This window comes from Quercus robur, chromosome 3 (assembly GCF_932294415.1).
Source record: "Quercus robur chromosome 3, dhQueRobu3.1, whole genome shotgun sequence".
In the NCBI taxonomy this organism is placed as follows: Eukaryota; Viridiplantae; Streptophyta; class Magnoliopsida; order Fagales; family Fagaceae; genus Quercus; species Quercus robur.
The window spans coordinates 32,923,640-32,938,083 of NC_065536.1; the positions used below are offsets into that span (position 1 = coordinate 32,923,640).

General features: G+C 34.3%; 2 protein-coding genes across 2 annotated transcripts; one reads left to right on the forward strand and one right to left on the reverse strand.

The window, feature by feature from the left end:
- The first annotated feature begins 4,676 nt into the window (after window positions 1-4,676).
- Window positions 4,677-6,213, forward strand: LOC126719540 (short-chain dehydrogenase reductase ATA1). Its single transcript, XM_050422077.1, has 2 exons — window positions 4,677-4,729; window positions 5,412-6,213. The coding sequence occupies exons 1-2, from the start codon at window positions 4,677-4,679 to the stop codon at window positions 6,211-6,213; spliced, it is 855 nt and encodes a 284-aa protein (XP_050278034.1).
- A 1,835-nt stretch (window positions 6,214-8,048) lies between these two features.
- On the reverse strand, window positions 8,049-14,079 carry LOC126717832 (eukaryotic translation initiation factor 3 subunit I-like). Its single transcript, XM_050419752.1, has 8 exons — window positions 13,729-14,079; window positions 13,420-13,635; window positions 12,391-12,518; window positions 12,001-12,120; window positions 11,785-11,874; window positions 10,673-10,759; window positions 10,495-10,574; window positions 8,049-8,307 (listed from the first exon to the last, which is right to left on the reverse strand). Exons 1-8 carry the CDS (start codon window positions 13,910-13,912, stop codon window positions 8,232-8,234), a joined length of 981 nt encoding a protein of 326 aa, XP_050275709.1. The 5' UTR covers window positions 13,913-14,079; the 3' UTR covers window positions 8,049-8,231.
- Between the last annotated feature and the right edge of the window lie 365 nt (window positions 14,080-14,444).

A 14,444-nucleotide genomic window follows, 5' to 3' on the forward strand; every position in this document is an offset into this window, starting at 1 on the left:
CAACCCATCACATAAGTCCAACCCAACCCAACCCAACCCACATGGGTCGGGTTGGGTCGGGTTGAACCCATGGGTTTGACAAAATTTTATTATTATTATTATTATTATTATTAAATTGAGTAGAAAAAAAAAATATATATTAATATATTAAAAAAACCTAAAGATTAGTATCAATGTAACTCCTTAAAGACAAACAACACTAATGACTAAACAACAATAGTAATTTATTAGGATTTGTGTGAACTAATTAGCTTTTATATAGGATAGGAAGAACTGGCTATTTAAAAAAATTTATTAATTATATATATATATATATATATTTATTTATATATATTAAATTAGTATTAGTAGGAGGAACGGAGGAAATGCTGCTCTACAGTTGTTTTTTTTTTTTTTTTTAAATTATTATATATATATATATATATAAGTGCCCTACAATTGATTTAAAAAAAATATTAAATATAAAATATATTTTAAATATATATTAAATATGGGTGGGTCAGGTCGAGTTTGGTGGGTTTGTAATTTTATGACCCAAATCCAACCCAACCCACCATAAATTTTTTTTTTGTAACCCAACCCAACCCACCAAGCCTTAAAAACCGACCCAACCCGGTAGGTCGGGTTGGGTTGGGTCGGGTTTGGCAGGTCAGTGGGTTTTCTACACACCCCTACTTGTTTCCGACATTCGTAGTTCTTGGCAGTAGATATTACGTTGGCTTGGAATAGTGAACAGTACACCAAACTCACTCTACACCATCACGTAAACAAGTCTACAAGACCGCCAAGAATTACACATTAGATAATTATCATAAATTGAGCATGTTTACATAATAACGACCTATGAAACACCAATAAAGTTACTGATCTTGACACATTTGAAAACAAAAATCTTCTTTAAACTATAGTGCAAGAAGCATATATATTTAAGACTTGAAACTATAGAAACTATCTCCCCACATGTAACTCAAGAGTTTTTATGTAGACATGTTGGTGTAACTAAATTTATAGAAACAAAATGCAAATGATGTAAAAAGCCAGAGGGTGCATCACCAGCTGCTACACCAGTGCAGCTCAGCTTGCCTCATACTGCAGCAGCTAGTGCACCAGGTGATGCAGCATCAGCTGCCACACTGGTGCAGCACAGCATGCCACCCAGTGCAGTAGCTCGTGCATCAGAGTTGCCCAAACATGCACAAGCTATTGCCAAATATTATGGTACTTGTATTATTAAGAATGCATTGACATACACAAAACATTATGGTACTTGTACTCTTGTAGTGCCAAATGTACATTTATTAATCATTTTAGTTGCTATTCCATACCGCATTGGTGTAATTTATCAAATGTTTATCTGTATTATTTATGGTTGACATGCAGAGTCAGATGGCAGTAGAAATATTCAAAAATATGAAGCCATGTGGTATCCCCCCAGATGCTGCAACTTATAATATAATGATTGATTGTTGTACTATTTCAAGATGCTTCAAATCTGCATGTGCACTGGTTTCTATGATGGTGTGTGATGGGTTTTATCCACAGACATTAACTTACACCGCTCTCATAAAGGTAATTCTTATTTCTTACTTCTTAGTACTCTCTGGTCCCAGCAATATGTGGTTTGAAATATTATGCATCTAACAAAACTGTAGCCTTCAAATATATGTAACAAGAAAGAGGTCGGTTCTAATTAGCTCAATTATGAACACACTTCATTTGAAGCTGAACCATGGTTGCATGTTAGCTCTACCATGCACAATGTTATAGTCATGACTCATAACTAAATTTGGAAATATTACAAATCTGATTCAAATATTTTATCATTATATCAGGTTTGCCCTTCAAATTCAAATTGCCATAGTAGAATTGCAAACCCCAACTAAAATTAATGATTTGACATTATATGTGCACAATTGGGGGATTGGGCAAAATACTATATTCAGTTCAAAAAAGTGTAAAACTCAACTTTTACTTCTATACGTTTCCCTTGCCAAGAAACATTTCTTATTGAAATAAATGGCAGATAACTTTATAAGTTGGCTTAACAACACTTAATCCTAAACAAAACATGTTTCGTTTTTTTCATTTTTTTCTTTTTTTCTTTTTTGTTCACAAGCAATTCCAACTACAAGATTTAATAATCTCCACATTTCCCAAACGACACACACTAGAGATACACTAGCAGAGAAGAATTCCTAAAATAACCAATGCTGAGTTTAGATGAGTACCTGCAGTTGTTCAGCATAAGATAGGTAATTGAATGGTAGAATGGAATCTGAATAGGAATGAAGATTCATTACTTCACCAAACTGTTTAGCATCAAAATTCAATTTGCAAATCTGATTCCCACAGAGCAATGGTTAGTGTTTATACTAAATAAATATAATTGAAAATGAGCATATTAGTGAACTTTCTTGCTGAAAGAGAAAAGAAGATATATACACTCAAAATTATATACATTTACATTTATAATCGTCCTTAAAATATCCATGGAACTATCAATCCTCTCTTCTTGATTATCAATTTTTGCTGCAAAAAAAATAAAATAAAATAAAACTCCAAATTTTCTGCCTGTGGGAGGTACCAAAGGGTTTACTGAACATAAAACTCCACTCTGCTTCATCATCTTCATTCATGTAACACTTCCAATGAAAAGTAAATCAAATGCCAATAGGTTTTTCTGGCCAGCTAAACTAAACCTTGATCAATGCTGTCAGATTTTTCTAAACACAGCTCCCAATATATTTAGCAAATCTGCTAATATATTTTAGAAATTGCACATGGTTGACACCACGATATTACTCTTTATTGTCAAAACCATACTACCACTCATTCAAAAAGTTAAAAACTAGCCTGTATGGCCAATGATGCCTTCAAGACATTGTGATCATAAACATGAACCCATAATAAAGTCTTTTTTTAGTTATGACCACAAACTCTATAATGGCTTCAGTATATATAGGAGCAAGAATTTGATTTAAAAGAAACCCATTAACCCATTAACAAGATCAAAACTTTGTAAAAAGAAATCAAATGAACCCATTAACAAGAACTGAAATTTCATAAAATGAATAAAGAGGACTGAACTTGCACTCTATCAAATCAAATGAAGTAAATTCCAGCAAATGAAAAGAAACCCATTAACAAGAACTGAAATTCGAACAAGACAGGATAGAAAATAGTGAAAAAAAATTTGAGAACACTCACCTTAGGGAAGTGGGATTCGTTTGTGTTTTGCTTCTGGTTTTGAGCTCAGGCTAATTCAGCTTCAAGTTTCAAGGAGCACTGTCATGGGTGGGAGAGGAGTGAAATAGGGGAAGAGGGTGAAATGGGTTTATGAAAGGACTGGGTTGTCTTTGCCGGCGTCGGACTGGGTGACGTTCCTCGTGGATTTCTCTTCTAAGCTCTTCGCTAGCGTCAGACCTCGTCGATTTCTCTGGTGGGTGAGGAGTGAATAGCAAAGAGAGAGAAAAAAAAGGGGTGTTTTCAGCTGAGCTACAGTAAAATGCGACCCTTATATATTTTCAGCTGCGCTATAGTACTCACATTTTGCTACAGTAATTTTCAATTTTCAGCTATATCCAAACGGACCCCTATACCAGCGCTTTTGAAAACGCTGGAATAGGTATAGCCTATGCCAGCGCTTTCAAAAGTGCTGGTATAGGTTTTTTAAATTATATTCATTCAACACTTATATCAGCGCTTTTGAAAGCGCAGGCATAGGCAGTACCTATTCCAGCACTTTCAAAAGTGCTGGTATAGGTCTTGAATGAATATAATTTAAAAGGGCTATACCAGCGCTTTTAAAAGTACTGGTATAGGGCATGCCCTTTCCCGGTGCTTTTGAAAGCGCTGGTACAAGTCCGGTGACCTTATACCCACAGTCCAAACATGGCGGTTTGAAGCGTTGGGATTGGAATTTTGACCCTATTCCAGTGCTTTCTAAGGCTATCCCAGTGGTTTTGAAAACGATGGGATAGCCCCATTTTTTTGTAGTGCTTATTTGGTCCCTTATCTTTTGCATGCGCACCCACACACAAAAAAGAAAGAAAGAAAGAAGAAGAAGCTCATGCTTAAAATCTCAAGACTTTGATAATAGAGACGCAACCCAATATCTTCCACATTACAAATCACTACCATTATTAAAAGGAACAGTTCTAAAAGCTTTTTAAAAAATTATGGGGAGTTTCAATAAAAGGCCTATCTCTGATTCTAATCAATTCATACACACAATTTTGATAACCACAATGTGGCAACATAATTGTATTATGGAAGTTTTTTTTAAGTCAAAAGATATTATACTTCCTAAGTTCTCGACCAACTTTCTCATGTGTATCAAGAAAAACTAAAAAAATATGTTTTTTTCCTTTTAATTGATATGATCGCACAAACTCAGAAGGCAGTAGCTTGTTGAGATTTAGATAAGACATTACTAAAATATAAAATAAAATAAGGAACATCTACTGATGGATGGCCTGCCAGCTTAACTATGGTTAGGAAGTAGTTGTATAGAATGAAAAGAGTGTGCAGGAGTAAAAAAATTAACCTTATAAAGCGCACCAGTGAATTAATATTATTATGATATTTAGGGTATACCTAAATCAGCAAATATAATTTAGTATGAGTTTCCCTTAAATAGTACGACCCAATTGCTGACAAACATTCTAGGAATCAAAATGGAGACAGATACTCGAATGCATGATGAAATTCAGAGCTTATCCACAAAGAGGTCAGTCCCGCTGATCGTTGCAATGGCCAAAAGATTAGAAATCAAGTCAATAAGTCCACACTTTTTTTTATTTTTTTGAGAAAGAAGTCCATACATGTATTGGAGATAATTCTGCCTAGGTTTGGAGAAATGAGCCAAATTTCCTCAAAAAGGGAATTGATTTGGCAAGGAATTTTGGAAATGAAGCAGTTAATGGTTTTTCTTAGATCTGATAGGATTTGAATTTTGATCCTATAGTATCCGTTTCATAATTTTTGCTCTTCATCATCAAGCTAAGAAACAAATCAGTTAATAATGGTCTTAATATTTGATACACAGTAGAAATGAATTTTATCACAGAAAGCAAGGAATTGTAGCTAGTTGAATGTCTTAAAGCAGATTCGTTTTTTTTTTTTTTCCAGCAAGATTTACATTACTAATGTGCTGTATTACTTATCGAAAAAATAAGAAGGGGTGTTCTATAAAGTACATCTTAGGCTTATCAGTGAATTATTCTGGAAGCGGTTCAGGCAATGACTTCTTTTCTAGGATTTTTTGAGGAGGCCGATTGTTATGCAACACATCTAACTATGACCCTCTCTCTCTATCTCTCTCATGTAATTAAGCAACAAAATTTTTAGTCCATCAAAATTGAGTGTAATTGCTAACTTACGTAGTCCTTTCAATGCTTAATTTCTTTTAGGTTGATGGGCAAAGTTGCAGTTATAACTGGTGGTGCAAGAGGGATTGGAGCTGCCACAGCAAAACTGTTTGCACAAAATGGGGCCTATGTTGTAATTGCTGATTTACTTGATGAATTGGGGGCTAATCTAGCCGATTCAATTGGAGGCCGCTACATCCACTGTGACGTTTCAAAGGAAGCCGATGTGGAATCAGCTATCAAGCTAGCACTGACTTGGAAAGGCGGACTAGACATCATGTTCAACAATGCAGGCATTGGTGACGCTGGTGGGAGCATCACTAACCTTGACATGGACCAAGTGAAGTACCTAGTCTCAATTAATGTGTATGGAAATTTACATGGAATGAAATATGCTGCACAAGCCATGATCAAAGGCGGCCGAAAAGGAGGGTGTATCATTTGCACATCAAGCTCAGCAGCTCTTATGGGAGGCCTAGGAGGACATGCCTACACATTGTCAAAAGAGGCAATCCTTGGAATGATGAGAAGTGCTGCTTGTGAGTTGGGGGTGCATGGAATTAGAGTGAATTGTGTTTCGCCACATGGGGTCCCTTCGGAGATGCTTGTAAGTGCATACAGGAAGTTCTTGGGGAGAATGGATGTGAACCTCGAAGAAATTAGTAAGATTATTGGTGAGAGAGCGAGTTTATTGCCTGGGAGATGTGGAAGTACAGAAGATGTGGCTCATGCTGTGCTTTACCTGGCTAGTGAAAATGCTGAGTACATAACAGGACACAATCTTGTTCTTGATGGGGGTTATACTTCTGCTAGCAGTAACATGAGTTTCATCTACCAATGTTAATAAAAAGGAAATTACAAATAGAATACCTTAGAAGGACAATATCTATTGGTTCAGGAGTATAACTCAAGTCATAAATCACAATACCTTTCTTTACCACTTCTTATACAGAAAGATACAAGCACGGATTTATCATATGCTATGAACTTAAACTCTCTTTACATACTAATGTTGACCTACCAATACTAAATAGATGGACAAGGACGCAGGCTAAATAATACTATGGTTGTAAAATGTGTCTTCTCAAAATGAAAAGTACGCTCACTATAATTATAGGTTTTATTTGGTTTCTTCTTGGTGTAAATGAGATTTGAACTCAAGTCCATTATTTGACGATAAGAATTTTACTAGTTAATTTAACTGGAATCTACTTTTCATCCATAGTACCAGTATCATAAATTATTGAAGACTTTTTATTATAGCAACAACTATTAAAGTTACTGTAAAGTCTGTAGTATTTTAGACGTATGAGAATGTTAGTTTTAACGGTTATTGTTCATTATTGTGCAGTTACTATTCACATTTGGAAGTATCTCTATATTGAAACTAGATCAAACAACAGTGAGATTATTGAGAGAATGATGAATATTTCTTTTGTGCCAAAATGGTACAAAGAGAGAAAAATTAAAAAGTACCATGCGTTGTGCGGGGGATCTCATGCATGATATTCATGGCAAAGAATAATTGGACTAGTGTCACTAAATAGGAGCTTTGAGACCCACAACATGGTTATCCTAAATATTTTGAAACATTTGTTTGCAAGATTAAATCATTTTATCATATTAGGTTTTTTTTTTTTTAATTATTATTTTTTTATATCAAAATCAAAATCAGTTAGATGATTCAGTCAGTTTCCTCACCATCTACAGTGGGACTAGTCTAATAAACTTTCACTTGAACCGCTCGGACCAACTTACTTTACTTAATAGGCTAGAGGAGAGAGAGATTCAAAAAACTCGATTTTCTATCTTGTCTTAAGAACCTGACTCAAAAGAGAAAAGAAAACCATACTAAAATAAAAGAGAGATCACCATTTGAACGTCTTTAGATCCTGCTTAGAGCGGCTTTTACCACCTGTTGTTTAAAAGAGTTTCTATTATAACGGTTTGGAAATCGATTACCGTATGCAGAAATAAAAAAATCCAATCAACAGTCTTTAAAAAAAAAAAGTAAAAAATTTATGTACGAAAAAAAAAGCTCATCCCAACAAAAAAGTGAAGTCTTTTAACATTAAGACGCTTGTAGAGTACTAAGATTTTTATATATTTTAAATAAATCAAGAGAGAGAAAGAAGGAAGTTTTGAGGCGCCAACTGGTAACCAAGCTTGACCCTCATCAAGGTAATCACCATTCTCTCACCTTTGTAGTGTGGAATTTTGAGGCCTTGAATCCAATATGTAATTCCATTCAAAGCCATAGATACGGGTTGGTTTGTGACTGCCACCTTGAATGATCTGTGTTTTGTCAACTATTGAATCCAGTGTGGTACTTAGTGAAGAAGGGTCAAGGGGTAATTTGTATTGGTGGGTGTAGACAAATACATATAATTCTTTACGACCACTCTACTGACTGGATAAATATAAATATAAATATCTATGAAGGTTTATGAATAAATCTATATATCGCAGTAATGCCAAAATAATATAACAATATTGACCAATAGAATTAACACATTATTATATAAGAATACTTGTGCTGATGAAAATATGTTTCTTTTATTAGTTAAGTATAGTAAAAAGCTTCATATATGTTTCTCTTTTTCTTTAAAGGAAAAAAAATCTAAAATGCTACTAAATGGAAATTCTAAAATAGAACTTTAGTGTTCTGCAAAGAGAGACTTTGAAAGTAATCATAATCTTCGTAAACAAAATTCTAGTATCTTATACAAAACTGTGTCCCAGCAAGCAAATACAAAACGTTGTTTCATCACAACTAGAAAACTAACTACTGAAAAAAGAAAATACAAGTTAATTTCAAGAAATCTCTGAAGCTCAAGGCTAAAGTATCAATATGCTGAAAATCTAAATCTTGATGTTGAAGTAATCCGGATCAAAGTGATGTAACCGTACATAACCATCTTCACCTCCGCTTGAGAAACTATAAGTTGGAAAATATCAAATAAGTAAAGAGCTACAGAATATAAATTGTAATTCATGACTAATGTCATTTGAACAATGCAAAATTTCTCCCAACTTTTAGGACAATCTTGGTCTGATCTGATTAAAAAAGTGCATTAAGGTGAAGACTAATAAAACCACTACTAACAGGATAAACAGAATAGGGTCTTATTTAAACTAAACAGTCAAATACAATTATTTCATAAGCAATTAAAATACGAAAAATAGACCATAAAATAGGGACTACGCAGAAGTCATTATGAAAGAGGAGACACAGTGCCACAAAGACCTTACACAGGTTTTACTAAACTTGGAAGATTGTTTTAACTCCAACTCCTTTACTAGTGGTACCAAACCACAATCCACAATACCATCTCTACCTCAAATGATGCCAACACTACAATTACTACCACGTCAAAACAGCCCCCACACCACCCAAAGTAACACCATGATTTAACACCTTACATATTTGTACAAATAACCTAAAGCCTCCAAGACCAGATACATATACCAAAAAACCTACATACATATATATATATATATATATATATATACACACACACACAATATTATCATAATTTTCTACAAAAATATCCCTAAACCGAAACAGAATTGAAAACATTTACAAGGTAAAATTTTGACAGTTCAACATTAGAGAATTCTTCCATTTTCCCCTACCCTTCCAATTGCACCAATATCTTTATTTGAATTTCAGCATTGTTTCGATTTCATCCTTCTGTCTAAATCCTTTTAAATTAAGCTAACATAATTAGTCACATGCAATTCAGGTGACTGAAATGTTGACATGAAATTCAAATAAACAATTGTCCAGATGAATATGCCCACATCAGCTAAATAATTTTTAAGGATTGTTTGGAATGGAAGGAGGGATGAGAGGAAAGGGAAAGGCGCAAGGGTAGCTGGAATGTTAAAAAAAGAAGATCAACGCTGGAATGTAAAAAAAAAAAAAAAATCCTCTCCATCAATCCCATTTACCCACTCACCTCTTCCCTTGGCCTCCACCCACAATTCCATCAATGCCACAACTACCCTTCCCTTTACACTTTTGAATGCAGCACCACAGCAGCCATCGTTAGGTAAAAGATTTAGAGGTCCATCCTTAAATTATTACTCACCTGTAACTAATTGAAAGGACACTTTGAGCTGCTCTTTTTCCTGGAATGTCAACTTGAGTTCAGGTAAGAATTGGTCAATTTCAAAGACTCCACTGGTAGCCCAATGGAGCAGCCCCAACAAAAAAACTCAGGAAAGTAAATGGAACAATGGAAGTGGGCCCTTCTTTATATCTTTAAGCAGTCATATATTGAAGCCCATAATCAATATCTTATGCTATGAGTGATGCATAATATTTGGGGAAACTGGGATTGAGGTAGCGAAAAGTGGTGGGGATGGGGGAGAGGGAGATTAAATCTGTAGCATTCACTAGAATATTGCTTACATAGATATTTTAATTTTGAATATACAAAAGATGAGAGTACATCTTGGTTTGAATCAGTTTAAATTAAAGATCAAATCTGGTGGACTGGATTTTGAGAGCAGAAAACCTAGGGGTCAAAGGAGAAAGTTGGCGAGGGAGCAGGAGAGACAGCGTAGGTCAGTTTCCTTGAAGAAGACTTGCAGGGAATAAGTGAAGGGGCAGAGAGAGAGGAAAAGGAAATATTTTGTTAAATAAAAATTCATATTAAAAAATAAAAATAAAAACTCCAAAATAATTTAATGGCATAACAACCATTTTCAATCATGTGACTTGTACCAGACAAACTCTTTATCTGTAAATGGATTTGGAAGAAGGGATGGATTTGAAACAACACTGAAAGTTAAAGGGTTAAATTGTTGCTATTGGAAAATTAGAGACCACAAATGTAATTTACCCATATCGTTATTATTTACATGCATTACCATGGTCACTAATTGAGTATAATGACATAAGAAGAATTCTTTAAATCAAAACATCAACAGAAATAACTTTGTATAGTAAAAAATCATATGGCATAGTTGAGAAACACCATTACAATATGCTAATCTATCAAATACCAGATACAACGAAGGAGAAGCTTTTGCTCAATACTAGTTTAGGAAACTCAAATTTTTTTTATATAAGTTTAGTAAACTCAATTTTGTAATGAGAGAACATAAAGAACCATACCTTTTCCCATCTGGGTTGAAAGCCAAAGCATTTATCGGTCCAAAATGCCCTTTCACACCTCCAATTTCTTCTTGAAGAATCTAATCATATGAAAATGGGAGGACATCATACACCAAAGATACTAAACATACACGAACCTTTATATCATCAAAGAACTTCGATGGAAGTATGGATTTACCTTGTCATAGAATTTTGCCTCAAATTTACCAGCACGATGATCAGTTGTTGTAACAGCTGATGCATCTTGACCACCTCCAAGCACCACCTGGAAAGCATAAAAGGCATTGAAGTTTATCGAATATTGAATGAATCAAGCAACACGAACCTTTATATCATCAAAAGATTCAAGAATTGTGGTCTAATTTTGATGTGGGGCCTTCTTGGCACCTTTCATAGGTTACTTAAAGTTATTATTGAGTCTTAATATACAGTTTCTTTTGTAATCTTTTTTTTATATTAGTAATAGTATTAATAAAAGGTTTCTTTAGGTTAAAAAGTTGTTAGATCTAATAATTTCTAGATTTTCTAGAATGGGCTGTAATAGGCTGCACCATAAGCCCATGACCATGAGTCTTAATATATGTTTTAAGTCATTTTCCTATTTGGTTTAGAAGTTCTTAATAACTCTTTTTTCCAATACCTAAAAGTTTTATAATAGTAAAAGTTCTTAATTACTTTTCTTTGTTATTAGGAGTATTATTTAGAGTTCTAGCCTTTCTAGGAAAAGGATTGGCACCTATATAAAGCTTTTATTACCTAACCCTACCTAAACCCATATACACCAGACATTATTTAAGAAACCTTCAAGATCTTAATCATTGGAATTTCTCTTACATATTTCAGAATAGTAGCAAAAAACCATATATCATATATTACTTTACCAGAAATATGTTGGGACTTATTATTTTGAAACAAAAAATACACCCAAATATATGAACCATCATTTTCAAAACTCAGGAGTTGAAAAAATAAATGATAACAAACAGAGTGATGAACTTATACAGTATAGGTCTCTCTCAAAAAAAAAAAAAAAAAAAAAAACTTTTACAGTATAGGTAGTGGAGGATATTAACTAAATATAGGCTCACTTGCATGACAGAAAAGGTCTTTCAGAACCCAAAACAAGAACAATACAACTTCACTACAATTTTGAACCTCATCATGGTCAGCGTACTTAAATAAAGATCATATTATCATGTCATTTCTAATAGGAAGATAAATCATAATGAATAGACACATTATATTTGTAGCATCAGCACAAAAGTTTACATTTTATAAATAAATACATACATGATCAAGAAGTGGAGACATTGTCACGGCATTGACTGGACGTTCAGTCACGTAAGTCTTGATAAGAGTCAAAGTTCTGATGTCCCACAGCTAAAATATTTGCAAGAAAACCAAAATAATCAGGTAAAAAAAACAAAAACATAAGTTACACAGAAAAAAAAAATGATAATATATAGTGCAAAAAGACAGAAGGAATGACAAGACTGAAATCAGTACCTTAGCTGATTTATCAAGTGAACCGGTGAGGAAGTGTGAACCATCGGCAGATTTCGAAAGTGATGTTATCGTTTTTTTGTGGCCAGTTTCCTTCTCAGACTCTTTAAGCATTTTTCCAGTCTGCATGTTTGATTAATAAGTATAACAAATATAAAGGTGAATCAATCCATAAATAGACTTCAGGGAAGAATGATAAGAGAAACGGGAGACAGAAGAATGGCAAACAGAAAATTATGGCTTTAAGTTCTACACTTATACTTTGAAGAATCCAGCAAGAATGCAGTGATTACCATAAAGCCACAAATAGTGAAATGCTAATTGTAACCAAAGAAACACTTTAACTATTTCATTGAAGATAACATGGCAATCTTAGAATTACGAGAAACTTACCTCAGAATCCCATATACGAACCACAGCATCTTCTCCAGCACTTATGATGGTTTTGTTTAGGGGCCCCCAAACAGCTCTATTAATTCTTCCTTGAGGGCCCTTCAGGACAAGAACAGAGTCACCAGTCTCTACAAAATGGAACCATTGATGATTTTAAGTTACCTTAGAGTTCATTTGTAATATTAAAGCTTCAAAAAACCTTACCATACAGAAACACACAAGCATATCATCTCTTTCTAACATTATCATTCAAAGGAATGCAGCTCAAGAGTCAAAAGCGTCCAAAATTGAAAGGCCAAACATTTAGAGTGTGAGAAAAGCAAGTTAACCACAAACACTTTATGATTGGTAGCATCTATAATTCTTTTTGTTTTTTTGATTTTATTGGAGTTCATAAAATTCCTACCTTGTAGGAGCTGGTCTCAGAGTTCTACTTGCATAATACATACACACAATCATCTTATTCAACAGAATTATTACTTATCTTTAAGGGAAAAAAATCAAGAACAAACAACAATTAGATTCAATAATTTCACTACCTACCTTTTACTTCAAAAATAACAACAATAATAACGGTTCATCTGCAACTTAAGACATGTGACTCTTCTATTTTTTTTTCTTCATGAAGTCATGTACAATACCCAAAAGAATTAAAAATAGAAAATTTTTGTACAAAACAATTGACAATTCTATAAACCCCATGACAGAAGAACCATTAGCGAAACCCCATGTGCGAGTCACATCAAATAATGATCTAATAAGCACTGATAATACCCAATAATCTTGTATGCATCAAAACAACATGGACATATGATACTAGATAAATTACATTATCTAAACAATACACAAAACATGTCCATCCACTTGTACACGGATATTACCAACAACTCAACAAACCAACAACAATTTAGAGTTGTACATTGTTCATCAAAATCACATTCAAGCAATAAATTCATCACCAATTTATAAACACACATAATTGTCCACTACAACACACATCAAGATATCACTCTCAAGTGAGAAGCTTACGGTCTTCGGGGTCAGTGGCGATGCTTTTGACGTGAATAGCCGAAGGCAAATCCATAAACGGATCGGTCGTGATGACGGCAAGCTTATCGCCGACTGACAAGTCTACAGCCCTAGCCGGAGACCCGAAATTGAACGAGAACAACTGCTCTCCGGTCTGAACATTCCATATCTTGGCCGTTTGATCGGCACTCCCAGTAATCAACATCATCGAATCCCCTGTGGAAACCAAATCAAAATAATTCAAAATTTGTCACAAAAATCAAAGATAAAAGAGTGAGTTAGTTCGTGGATTGAGAGGAGAGGACTTGCTTGAGACATCGCAGCACCAAACGGCGCCGTTGTGGCCACGGTAGGTGCCGAGACGCTCGCCGTTGTCGGCGAACCAGACGGTAGGGTTGTGATCTTTGGCGCAGGAAAACAAGAGGTCGCCGTCGCGGTTGTATTTCAAGAATGTGAGTGGCCTTTCATGGCCTTTCATCAGAATCGGTCTCATGGCTTTCTGATTTGGCTTTTCGCTTCTCTTCTCTTTGTTTGTTTGTTTCTTTGTCTCTGAAAAAAACCTGTGGGTTTATTATGCGTTTTATGGCGGCAAGAAAAAGCTAGAGACGGTACTGGAACTTATGCAAGATTTAGGGTTCTTCAGTGTTCGAGGTCGACCAGGATTGCAACACTGTGCATAATAATAAGTTTATTATTACAGCCCATTAACATAGTTGGGCTAACACTATTTGAGTGGGCCGTGTCCAAAATATCCGTATTATTATTTTCCAAACGAAGCACACTGTTCTAATAAAAAAGGAAAAAGACTTGAACAGTACTTAATGCGGTTCTTTAAGTTCTTCTTTTAAATTTTTGTCATGTTGCTTTTTTCTCATACATAAAAATGTATCTTTTAAGTTAAATAGTCACATGGTGGAATTTTAAGAGAGGAATCAAAGAAACAACACTTAAAGTACTGTACATCAATTTTGTCTAATATATATATATATATATATATTTTTAACACATTAAAAAGTTATTTTTAT

Bases quoted from the DNA above. Each gene is read 5' to 3' on its own strand.
- LOC126719540 (XM_050422077.1), top strand. From the start codon at position 4,677: ATGGAGACAGATACTCGAATGCATGATGAAATTCAGAGCTTATCCACA. The intron at 4,730-5,411 runs GTCAGTCCCGCT...AATTTCTTTTAG, and splicing joins CAGAGCTTATCCACAAAGAG to GTTGATGGGCAAAGTTGCAG.
- LOC126717832 (XM_050419752.1), bottom strand. From the start codon at position 13,912: ATGAGACCGATTCTGATGAAAGGCCATGAAAGGCCACTCACATTCTTG. The intron at 12,519-13,419 runs GTAAGCTTCTCA...TCCATTTTGTAG, and splicing joins CGCCACTGACCCCGAAGACC to AGACTGGTGACTCTGTTCTT. The intron at 12,121-12,390 runs GTAAGTTTCTCG...TCAAACATGCAG, and splicing joins TTCGTATATGGGATTCTGAG to ACTGGAAAAATGCTTAAAGA.